This window comes from Ovis canadensis, chromosome 18 (genome assembly GCF_042477335.2).
Source record: "Ovis canadensis isolate MfBH-ARS-UI-01 breed Bighorn chromosome 18, ARS-UI_OviCan_v2, whole genome shotgun sequence".
NCBI lineage: Eukaryota > Metazoa > Chordata > Mammalia > Artiodactyla > Bovidae > Ovis > Ovis canadensis.
Window position 1 is genome coordinate 53753495 of NC_091262.1, and position 13121 is coordinate 53766615.

The 13121-nt window shown below is 37.6% G+C and overlaps 1 protein-coding gene across 3 annotated transcripts in view; it reads right to left on the reverse strand.

The window, feature by feature from the left end:
- PRKD1 (protein kinase D1) overlaps positions 1–13121 on the reverse strand; it is a 360252-nt gene that overhangs the window by 49923 nt on the left and 297208 nt on the right. For all 3 annotated transcript variants that reach the window (XM_069559447.1, XM_069559446.1, XM_069559448.1), the window contains 4 exons: positions 7820–8030; positions 6261–6338; positions 4276–4480; positions 30–153 (listed from right to left, as the gene is read on the reverse strand). In XM_069559447.1, coding sequence (XP_069415548.1) covers positions 30–153; positions 4276–4480; positions 6261–6338; positions 7820–8030 — 618 coding nt within the window. The remainder of the gene's footprint in view (positions 1–29; positions 154–4275; positions 4481–6260; positions 6339–7819; positions 8031–13121) is intronic.

Below are 13121 nucleotides of genomic sequence, written 5' to 3' on the forward strand. Positions count from 1 at the left end.
GCAAGCCAAGAGCTTGGTGTGGATCTTACCAGCGGATCCTTGCTGGTGTAGTGGACCATCCATCCCTCCTTCATCACGGTGCTGCTTTTCCTCTTCGTGTGTTTCACAGACTGTACTACTCTCATGAGTGGGATGTTGTTGCTTGTTGATGGACTGGAGAAGTCAAAATAGTTTAAGAAAGAAATGTTTTGAGATACAGATCTTCTTTTCCTGCTTAAAGCCTTATTTCAGCTATTTCAAAGTGAAAGGCAAAAGAAAATTTCAAACCCCATTTTTAGTGAAAGGTATTCTTCCCTGGTGGCTCAGACGGTAAAGCGTCTGTCTACAATGTGGGAGACCCGGGTTCGATCCCTGGGTCGGGAAGATCCCCTGGAGAAGGAAATGGCAATCCACTCCAGTACTATTGCCTGGAAAATTCCATGGACAGAGGAGCCTGGTAGGCTACAGTCCATGGGGTCGCAAAGAGTCGGTTCACATACATACACACATTGTCAGAGTACCATGGTTCAGACTCTGGATTGCTCTGAAGGGTGAGAGGTGCTTTATATGTACACCTTAATAATCCCTGAGCAGAACAGAAAGCACCTAGGTTTTCAGGTGAACTAAACACTCGGTGCTCAGTATTGGGGTAAACATTGGGTAGATTACTATCACAGTATACGGAGGCCACAGTTCAGAGTCACACGTGAGTGATCATTTGCTTAATAAATATTATAGCCACAATATTAATCATTTAGATGTAATATGTTGATGTGAATTTCAGTCTCTCTCTACATAATTTTACAAAAATTAGAATCTGCTGTTCAAACTGTCTTTTAAACAACTATTGCTCATGGAATTATGACCCTCCTTCATCTCCTTCTTTTCTATCTCTGTATCTCCACTGACCCACCACTTACATGCCACCAATATTTTGATACTAAAGAAATGTTCATCTTCAAAAGAAAGTGGGGGCACAGGCATTTTCCAGTATTTGAAAAATATTTCTCATGTTATTAAATGAAATAAAATCCAATTATTTTATTGGTCTCCTCTCATAAACAATTTTAGTTATGAATTTTAGTTATGAAGTGTCAATGAATATGGCGCTTATAAAATGGACATAAAAGTTTGAATACACTTTATAAATCAGAGGTTTGGGAGCTATTTTTGTACAGTCAGGTAACACACATTTCAGGCTCTGCAGAATACTTAACTCTGCCATTGTAGTGTAAAAGTAGCCACAGCCATAGCTATGGATGGGCATGGCTATGTTCCAATAAAACTTTATACACAACAGGCAACAGACTGATTTGGCTATAGTATGCTGACCACTAGTATAAAAAATGGGGATCATCTACAAATCAAAAGTACAGACAATCAAATCACAAATATGAAACTCCACACACTTCTGAAACAAAATAAAGAACAGTGAGGTCCAGACATAATGTGATTCTTGAAATAAAGTGTCAGTGGCTCAGTTGTGTCTGACTCTTACTGACCCCATGGACTGTGGCCCACCAGGTTCCACTGTCCATGGAATTCTCCAGGCAAGAATACTGGAGTGGGTTGCCATTTCCTCCTCCAGGGGATCTTCTCCACCCAGGGATCAAACTTACGTTATCTACATTGCAGGCCAACTATAAAATAGATGGTGTCTGCTAAGGTTGATCCCTGATCTATGTATTTGCACACAACAAGCTTTGAATAAATATTAACTTAGTAGTAAATTTTCTGTTTGCAAGTATGTGTAACCCTCACATGCAAAAGAAAATGGGTCAAAAAATGAGGCAATACCAGGATAGGATGCAAGCTACACTTCTCCAAGGGAATCCCGATCGCTTAGCTCCAAACTTAGGAGCTTCTTCTACAGTACATAGCTCATTTATAAACAAATTATAGGAAAAGTCTGGACATGTTTCAGCTTGGTTCCAGACCACAGAGATAAACCTAACATGGCAAAAAAGCAAGTCACATGAATTTTTTGGTCTCCCAGTGTATATATGTTACGTTTACACTATACTGTGGTCTATTAAATGTGTTATATAGCACTATGCCTAAAAAAAAAAAAAATCAATGTATATTCTTTAATTAAAGATTAGCTTATTGCTAAAAACTGCTAACCAGCATCTCAGCCTTCGGGCAAGATGTAGTCTTTTTGCTGGTGGAAAGTCTTGCCTTATTGTTGATGGCTGCTGACCCATGAGGATGGTGTTTGTTGAAAGCTGGTGTGACTGTGGCGATTTTCAAAAACAGGACAACAGCAAAGTCTGCCACATCAATTGATGCTTACTTTCACAAATGATTTCCCTGTAGCACACAATGCTGTTTCATAGCATTTTACCCACAGAACTTCTTTCAAAACTGGACTCAAACTCTGTACTGCATTATAAATTAAATGGGTGTACTAGTATTACTCTAAATCCTTTGCTGTCATTTCAACAGTCTTCACAGCATCTTCATCAGGAGTAGATTCCATCTCAAGAAACCACTTCCTCTGCTCAACTCTTAAAGCTTTATCATGACACCGCAGTCAGTTTCAGGCTCCATTTCTAATTCTAGTTCTCATGTTATTTGCATCACATCAGCAGCTACTTCCTCCACTCAAACTCATCCATGAGGTTTGGAAACAACTTCTTCCAAACTCCTGTTAATGTTGATATTCTGACCTCTTCTCATTAATCATGAATATTCTTAACGGTATCTGAAGAGTAAATCTTTTTCAGGTTTTCAGTTGACTTTGTCTAGATCTATCAGAAGAATCACTATCTATATGGCAATATTACAAAATGTATCTCTAAAAATAATAAAAGTTAAAATTAGTCCTTGATCCATGGGCTATAGAACAGATGCTGTGTCAGAAGGCATGAAAACAACAAGAATCTTACCATCCATCTTCAGCAGAGGTCTTGGGTGACCAGGTGCATTGTAAATGAGCAGCAGCGTTTTGAAAGGAATTTTTTCTTTTCCTGAGCAGTAAGTTGCAACAGTGGACTTAAAATATTCAGTAAATTATGCTCTAAATAGATGCACTGTCATCCAGGCTTTGTTGTTCCACTTACAGAACATAAGCAGAGTGGATTTGGTATAATCATTAAGGGTTGTAGGATTCTTCAGAATGGTAAATGAGCACTGGCTTCAACTTAAAGTTACCAGCTTCAGAGTCAGCCTGTCCTTTGAAGCTTTCATCTTCTAGCTGTGAAAGTCTTAGATGACACTGGCTTCAAATACAAGGCTGTTTTGTCTATATTGAAAATGTATGTGTAGCTATCGTCATTAACTTAGCCCGATTTTTTGGTAACTTGCTGCAGTTTGCACATCAGCACTTGATGCTTCACTCCATACTTTTATGCTATGGCAATGGCTTATCCAGTCTTTAATAGCTTCACACTCTTCTTCTGCATCTTCCACACTGCTCAGTCTTCACAGACTTGAAAAGAGTTAGGACCTTGATCTGGATTAGGTTTTGCTGTAAGGGAATGCTGCTGTTGGCTTGAACTTCTATCAAGGTTAAACTATTTCCATCAGCAAGGTGCTGTTTTGCTGTCTTATCATTCATGTGTTTACTGGAGTAGCACTTTTAATTCCATCAAGAACTTTTACTTCGCATCGACAACCTGGCTGATGGTTTACCTCAAGAGGCTGAGCTTCTGACCCATCTCGGCTTTCAACATGCCTTCCTCACTAAGCTTAATTATTTCCAGCTTTTGACTTAAAGTGAGAGACACATGAATGTTTCATTTGAACACTTAAAAGCAATTGCAGGGTTATTAACTAGCTTAATTTCAATACTGTTGTGTCTCAGGAAATAGGGAGGCCTGAGGAGATGGAGAGAGACAGGTAAATGGCTGGCTTGCAGAGATGTCATAACACATAACGTTTATTGATTAAGCTTACTGTCTTATACAGGCTTGGTTTGTCATGCCCCCAAACAATTACAATAGCAACCTCAAAGTTTACTAAACATAGATTACCCTCACAAACATAATAATAGTGAACATGTGTGAAATATTGAGAGAACTACCAAAATGTGACACAGAAATGCAAAGTGAGTAAAAGCTGCTGGGAAAATGGTACTGATAGTCGTGCCCTACCCAAGGTTGCCACAGAGGTACAATTTGTTTAAAAAAAAAAAAAAAGGAATACCTGTGGAGTGCAATAAAATAATAAAACCAGGTACGCCTCTAAACAGAACTTTAGGTTTTCTCTATAATAGATTAAAATATCAAAGAGGTTTAAGAAGTAAACACCACTTGGGGCTCGCCTGTCTGACCAAGCCTGGGAGTGCACCCTCACCTGATGGTTCTGTTGGAGTCCTCGTGGTCCGGGTCTGGATCCTGCATTTCCCCACTGTCATTCTGGCACTCGGCCATCACCATCTCAGCATCCTGGACCATTGCCTCTTCCAATTCATCCATGAGACCACTGTTTCTTTCACTGTCATTGTCATCGCTCCCTTCTTCCATGACTATGTCAGACTCTGCCCCAGGGCTAAGCAAATCTACAAAATTGTTTTGCACCCATGAAGATAAGGCTAGTATCCTAGAGCCAAGACTTAAGAGAAAGTTAGGCAACCCTAAAACAAATCAATTGGAAGCCCTAAAAATATAGTCATGTGAATAATTCTTCTTTCACTTTCCTTTTAAACTTTAGCTCATAAGTATCTGAATTTATGAGAGGATAAATATATAATTTTACAAGTAGATGCTCATTTTTTAGGCCCCTAAGCCTAGAAGCATAAATACGTCATGGGGAGCCTTGGAAGGACGCCAAGGGTGATACAGAAACAGCGCTAGGAAGCAAAGTGATACCAGTGAAGAGGAAACTAATCTTATTTCAGTAGCACAGCACCCTGGTGGGAAAAAGAAATATGTGGGAGGATGTGGGAAACTTTCACGTGCAAGAAGACAGAATGTCACTGACTCCTGATATCCCAGTAACTGTTAAAATCATGAATTTCAATATATTAAATTGGTCACATAAGCAGCAGCATTTAAATAACTATCAAACAAATATTTGATATTTGAAATAATACTGAATCCTGCCATTATACAGTTGATGCTAATGTAATTACTTACTAATATAAAGTTCTTACTTTAAAATTAGAAAATAGACTGATTAGAGCCTATTTAAGGCTGATGGTTTAAACAGCGTGCCAGGTTTGGAAAATGCACATTTTCCCAGATTTTTCAGACTGTATGGAAAAATGCAATTTCAAATTAATCAATATAACAAAAGCTATACTGTTTCCCCTTGCTTCCAGTTATCTAGTACAGGTTGACATTTCCTGGGCCTGAATAAAATCAATACCACATGCCACTTAAACTGGGAAGACTGCCAAGTTTTTATCTTTGGCAGCACTGCAAAGCCAGAAACTACTATGGGAATGTTTTCCTAGAGAGCTTTCTCTTCTTATAGAGAAGAAAGTGGAGAACACAGATAATCACTGTTCTTCAGGAACTCAGAAATACTCAACCAGTTTCTCCGATCTTTTACCACCAGTTTTCTTCTCAGAGGAATCAACAATCTGCTAACAGGCTGAAAGTCTAATGCAGTCTACTATCTATGGGAAAAGTCAGTTGGGGACTCTGTGTCAAACGTTTTGTTCAGAATCCATAAGGAATTCTACCAGGGAAGAAAATGAGAGCTGTTCCTTTAGAACACAGCATTTTTCTTAGGATTCCTTCCAACTTAATCCATGCAATTGAAGTCTTCCCAAAAGAATATTCCTCAATATAGAAAAGGATATGGAGCTTTTAATTGGCTGAATTAAATTTCCTTTTATTATTATTATTAAAGATGCATGTTAACAAGCACATACACAATGAAAACAGTAACTGGATGGATGAAGAAAGTAGGTAACTGTCTCCGGTCAGTCAATTTCTGTGATTCTTCCCTTGACCAACAGGGAATAAAAGTTAACTTCTGTCTCAATGCTTGGAATAAAAAGGATGGAGGAAAAGACCGATAGGTATATCTTGCAGACATTACAACAATTTCTACATTTCTGAATGAACTAGGATAGGTATAGAAAATAAGAGAGTTGGGGAAGAAATCCTGGATATCCATGTTTTCAGTATGAAGTGGTTCATCATGTAAAAATCTAGAAAATCTCTGGCTCATAACACAATGATGGGTACTTTTCTACAGTAAAGTAGGACAGAGGCTGTAACTTACTGGGTCACAAGTATCTGAATGGAAACAAAAGTAAAAAAAAAAATCCCACTAAGTCCTATACAACACATGCCCTAAGAGGGAGAGGAGGCTGACCTTTTACCTACCTCCGTTAATGGTCACTTCACCAAGGCAGTTGTTGGGCACTTTTGGTGCACAGCGTTTATGACAGTTGAATCTGCAATCTAATCACAATGATTTTATTTTTGGTGGCTTAAACAACAAATGCAGGAGACCCGGGTTGGATCCCTGGGGCCGGAATATCCCCTGGAGAAGGGAACAGCTACCCACTCCAGTATTCTTGCCTGGAGAATTCCACGGACAAAGGAGCCTGGTGGGCTACAGTCCATGGGGTTGCAGAGAGTCAGATACAAGTGAGCAACTAACACTTTCACTTTCACAACAACAGAAATTTATTCTCACACGGGTCTGGAAGACAGAAATCCAAAATCTTCCTGCAGAAGCTCCAGGGGAGAGTCCTGATGACTGGATTCTGACGGTGGCTGGCATTCCTTGGCTTGTGGGCACATCACTCTAATGTTTGCGTCTGTGGTCATGTCACCTTGTCTTCCTCTGTGTCAAATATCCCTGTCTCTGTCTGGTAAAGATGCTGTGATTGCATCGAACTCTCCTGGATAATCCAGGCTAAACTTCCCATCTCAAAAGCCTTAAGTTAATCACATCCACAGAGACCCATTTTCTACATAAGGTACCATTACAGGTTCTGGGGATTCGTACTAGGACACCTTTAAAAGCCATTATCAGCCACCACAAGTATGGACACAGGGGAAAGGTTAGATGATGATCAGAAGGGAGACTAGGGTCAGAGCCAGAGGAGCAAGGCGGAGAGCTATATGTACATGGTGAGAGGAGGAGGGAATGTTCACAGGAATCAACCTGGGATCAGCATCCAAAGGAACAAGAGTGGTCAGGAAGCCTGCCTGAGATGAGGCTAACCATGTGAGTTCCGGCTGGTCCCTCCAGGTCAGAGGAGGAAACAGAGGACAAATGACAGAACCCTGCCATTAGGGGAGTGTGGGGTTGAGCCAGTGAAGGCCACTGAGGCAGTGGGGGAAGGAAGGGTGAGCCATTCATCTATACTGACCTGTGAGTGAATCAGAAAACACACTCCTTTCTCTAGACGCTTCACTATCAGCCTTGGAAAAGTATTATTAGCATACTGCTATTGTAAGAGCCAGCACACTTTCAGGGACAGTATTGTAGTTAACACAAATCTAATGAGGCCCCTTAGGTCTACACAGAGCTTGCACCATCACAGATGTTGGAATAAGCATGTCCAGTAAGGTGCAAGAACCAGGGCGAGTGAGGTTAAGGAGCTCCCTGGTCCAAATGGGAGGCTGAAGGAGGCTTAGGTAAGATCCAGCACGGGCTTCACTGCTCCCCGTGGGTAGCTTTTTATAGCCATCCATCCGTCACATATTATCTCAGTGGGCTAGCTCCACTGAAACGGTCAGGAGGAGGTGGACAGAGGATCAGGAGGTGAAGGCCTTGAAGGCTGTTTTATTTGGTGCTGATGTTGTAATCACAATGATTTTAGAAGAAAATATTAAAACCAAGCATTCACCTAGAAAGAAAAGTGATGAGGAAAACAATGATTTCAAATGGATGAGGATCAAGTGCTGGCTGGTGGCAAAGTCATCCTTACCTTTGCACTGCAGGCCCTGCCTGAAGAGCCCCTTGAGAAGCTTCTTGCAATACTGGCACACAGTGGGCCGGGTATACGAGTGGATGACAAATGTGTGCGGCACTTTAACTTTGGACAGCAAGATCTTGTCGAGCTGGATGGGTCGCCCAATGTACGACTGGGAATTTGACCTCTTCTCTCGACCAATGAAGGACTCAGATGGTGACTTTTGCTATATGTTTGAAAGACAACAGAGGACAATAAGTTGTAAAAGACTGATTTCTATGTTTATGTATTTTTATTTTCATTTTGATTTAATTTTTTGACAAAAGGGTTCACATTATTACTGAGCCAAGGTACTAGTGTAGTAAAACTGACACAAAGAGAGAAATCATTTTCCCAATAAAACACATCCAGCTGTTCAGGTAGTAGTGATGTTTCCAGAGTGGTATGGTAAGATGCAAGTGACCTTGACACAGCATAATATATTTATGTATTTTTAAGTTGCTTTTTGTTTTACTATTGTATTTAGTGGACTGATTGTTAAGAACATCAGAGGAATAAACTAAAACTATGTTCCTATTTATTAATGTAATTTATTTCCCCTTTACTATCTTACTTGAGTACTTTGCTTTTACATCTGAAAACAGAATTGGAGATCTGAATATTTGAACCTGATTTCTGGGACTTTAAAATAATTTTCAGCTTTTTAGTTTCATTAGTTTTAATGGAGAAATATAAAGTTGAAAGCAAACAAAAATATGGTTCTAAATCTCACAGCATATACTACTTCACTGACATTTACTAAAGAGTTACATGTATAAAATGTAAGAAATTCAGGAGGATAATAAATGAAAAGCAAATCCCCCCAGTCTGTCCCATACAGTCCCATCTGAAAAGGGCCGATAGTTTCCTTGGATTTTCTCCAAGAAAAAAATATATATATATAATTTAAAATTATTCTTTATATAAAAGTAGAGTTAAACTTATACTATCATTTATATAATTGAGAAACAGTGACTACTAGATTATGTAAGACTCACAAATATTAATGTTTTGGTTATAATTATACCTCAGCACACTCCTGTTTCTCATTTTGTAATTATGTCATCAGCTCAGTATACAGATTTAAAAAAAAAATAAATGAATTAAAATGAACTGTGTTTCCAGTATTTTTGAACAATTTCATGGTATCTCTTGATATCATGGAAATATACTTGGGAATCATCAGAAATAATCATCATTGGAATAAAAGAACTGAATTACTTTTTAATAGTCATTATAATTATATAATTCATTTATTGAGCTCTTAACTTAGTATTAACTCTGAATAATCACTGTTTTAGGTACCTTATAAGACAGGCCTTGTTATCTATAGTTGAGGTATCTAATTTTGGGGTCAAATGCTAGTACATAGTACAGTCAAAACATGAATCTACATTTGTCTGCTTCTAGAGCCCTTGTATCATTGCCTTAGTTAATTTCTATTTTGGGTAATTACTGAAAAGACGAGAAACAAATCATATATACATATAATTTCTATCCCTTTCAATGTCTATCTGCATCATATGGGAAAATTTTGATTTTCAGATTCACTAGCTGCAATAAAAAGAAATTTGAAATGGGATTCTACTTAGGGATATTATGTCTACAGTTACATTTATAACTTCAATTCCATAAAAAACTATGAAGCAGAATTATTCTGGAAGGGTTCAACTCTTGCAGAGACATCACGTGAGCTTTTAAAACTGAGTCTAAGGTTTGCCAAATCAGAATCATAACTATATTGAATAAATACCTTCAATGGAATTTAATTTTACTGGAAAATAAATTCACTGGGTTAGGTCCCGTTTTAACAATCCAATGGGCCAGTTTTAAGTACACTAAAATGAGAAGTGGTATTTTTCCACAGCTGGAAAGTTTCACCACTCAAAATAAAAGCTGATCTGTTGTCACACTTTCTCAGCAGACTTACAATGTTCTCCAATTTGGAAAATCATATGAAAAGTTGACCAAATTACTTTTCAGTTATTATTCTTAACTTAAGAGACTTAATTTTAAGCTGTGTAGACAAAGCCAGTTTGATGTTGGATTATTCTGTATTCCATGGAGCAAATTCACTTAGATGAGCAAGAGGCAATCAGATAAAGCTGAATGTTTTCTTCTCACCCAACATGGAAACATTCACATAAACACTACCACAAACTACAAGAACCAAATTATTCCTGAGAAGTCATTTCATTTATTACTGTCAAGGCAGGATTACATAAGAAATTTTAAAACCTTACATGATTTTAGGGAAAAGAAATTGGCTGTTATTTTGTGGCCGAGTCTGTACTACACATTCAGGCAAAGATGAGATTCACACAGCCACATGTGTCCTTGGCACTGAATAACAATAAACTGCAGATTTATAGTGTCAAAATGAAGACTAGCATTTAAGATACAATAGCAATGTAAGATTTTAACAACATTATCAAAGGGTCCTCTTGTCATTTATAGCATCTTAAAATCAACTGGCAACACAACCATTCTCATGATTCCCTTTTCTTACAGTTCCAAATATAATCAGTCATTTTCAATGTGGCCTCTATTTCTAAATGAAAAAGTGAAGTTTTAAAATCATGAGATGGGGTGCATGCATGCGGTAACTGATGTACTGGAGACTGAACCGTATTCTATGTTTCTGAGAGTTTATACATATACATTTATACCTGCTTTTCCCTGTTATGCAGCAAAATTAAGAGCTAAGACAAAAAAAGAAGACTGGGTTACTATCTGATGACTTTGTAAATGCTTTTTATCCATTCTTCAAATTGTGAAAAAAAAGCTTTACTGATATATAAGAGATTGTAAAACAAACATTAAAAATAAGATCCTATGAAATAAGGCCATTGACCTGTAATATAAATTTATATTTATAATATTTACCTATATATCATTGGTTACATAAATGTTTAACAACCATAATTTCTGGAATCCTGCCAATCATCCTTTCTAATAATATAAAAGCAAATAAAATGCTTCAAAGGATTTTCAGAATCAGTGATACATTTTGATTAATAATTCACATTCAGTTACCATTTTAAGAAAGTTACTAGTTGTAATTTCTATTTTTATGTGAAATTTTATTTGAAGGTATATATGCCCAAAATCCACATTACCATATTTTTTTGTTTGAAGCATCAAGCTACAGAGTAGGCAAAAATTCAGAAGTTAGAAATTTTAAAAGAAATAGAGGATGGTTTTAAAAATCTCATTGATCTGAATTAAACTAGCTTGGACTTTAAGATAATTACAATAGGAAAGCAGACTTACAATTCAAAGGGTAATGCTGATTTAAATAACTAGTTTTTATGGAAGAATCTGCCTGCAATGCAGAAGCCCTCGGTTTGATCCCTGGGTTGGGAAGATCTCCTGGAGGAGGGCATGGCAACCCACTCCAGTATTCTTAACCTGGAGAAGCCCATGGACAGAGAAGCCTGGCGGGCTACAGTCCATGCGGTCTCAACGAGTCAGACACGACAGAGTGACTAAGCACAGTTCATGGATGTTATGCATTATTATACAAAGAAAAGAGATATGGTATCATTGCATTTCTTCATTAACTTACTCATGTTAATATTTTTTATGTACTTGCATATTTGTATTAGGTGAACTGAAAGTGCTAGTTGCTTAACAGTGTCTGACTCTTTGTAACCCCATGGACTGTAGCCCACCAGGCTCCTCCATCCATGGAATTCTACAGGCAAGAAAATGGCAGTGGGTAGACATTCCCTTCTTCTGGGGATCTTCTCGACCCAGGGATCGAACCTGGGACTCCTGCATTACAGGCAGATTCTTTACTGTCTGAGCCACCCAGGAAGTATATTTGTATACTTAATCATTACAAGTACATTACATTTTTAAAGTAAGATCTTTATGGTAGAGAAAATTCTTGCTTACCTATCAACACTAGTGAAGTTTTTACTAGGTTTACTAGTTTAACTAAATGGTGTTTAAATTAATCTCCACTGTTACTTGCTGTTCCAGTCTGGCACTGTGTATTTGGTAAACCTGGGCAATCTGCAGAATGAGTGTTGTGTTTTCTTTTTTTTCTCTCTGGGAATAGAGAGGAAAGTTGAAATGTTTTGGAAAGGAAGAAGCAAACAGCAACATTTTGTTTCATTCTGCTTCATTATTATGTGTAGAGCAATGACTGGCTCAAAACTCTGAACAGATATAACATTCTCTTCTCTATAATTATGGTAAGCACATGTAAGAAGAGGATGCGCTTCTAAAAATTTACATTTTTACAGTAGCCATTAGTCTTATGTATTGTTCTTTTCCTGAGTGGAGGAGTTTGGATCAAATTGCAGGTGTGAAACTTTTCTGAGAGCTGACATCACTGTATGACATGGTATTTGTATGGACTGATGTCAATGATCTGATCTGGCAAATTACAGATGATGAAAAGTATAAAGATCTCTCTTATTCTCCTTGTTTAAGAAGGATCACAGTCATGAATGGAAGAGAATATGAGAACAGAAAAATGATGAAAGCTGAATTTTAAAGCCAAGATTAGACATTAAAGATTCTAGAGATTAAAATGTTTTTAAAGACTGTGGTTTCCTGAAGTGTCTGTAACATCCACATGTTAACAGTGTTTCACGTGAAATGACTGCTAAAGTTAAAACTGTATGCACTGAACACCTACTTATAGAGACAATGCATCTTGCTTCTCTAGACAAGGAATCTGTTTTTTAACCTGGTATATTAAATAATGACTCAGCAAGTTTGGAACCCTCCCAGGAAATGACTGCTTAGATTACATTATGGAAACTCCAACTGCCAGCACATCTTTAAACATTCAACAGGACTTTGAAACAATTTCCCAACAAGGTATATTCCCTTCACAGTTCAAAATGAATTATCTTTATTAGTAAATCTAAAAAATAGAGGGGGAAAAACTGCCTTTACTTGTGGTTTCTTGTCATTTATGTAAAAATTAAAAATAAGATTTCCTGAGAGATAAAAGTCACTTTATAAAAAGCAGCATTCAAATGAAACTTTATCCAGTATTAAAATATTTATGTTCATTAAATAAAGTCCACTTCATAGACCCATAATGGCAACTGAATTTGGAGTGACATAAATTCCTATTGAGTTAAAAAGAAACGGAAAAGTGTTACACTTTGAAGTCTATTTCTGGATTTATCATTTTCAGGACTCCTTTTGGTCTTAATCATTAACACAATGGGGCTTCCCTGGTGGCTCAGACAGTAATAAATCCGCCTGCAATGCAGGAGACCCAGGTTCAACTACAGGGTCAGGAAGATGGAGA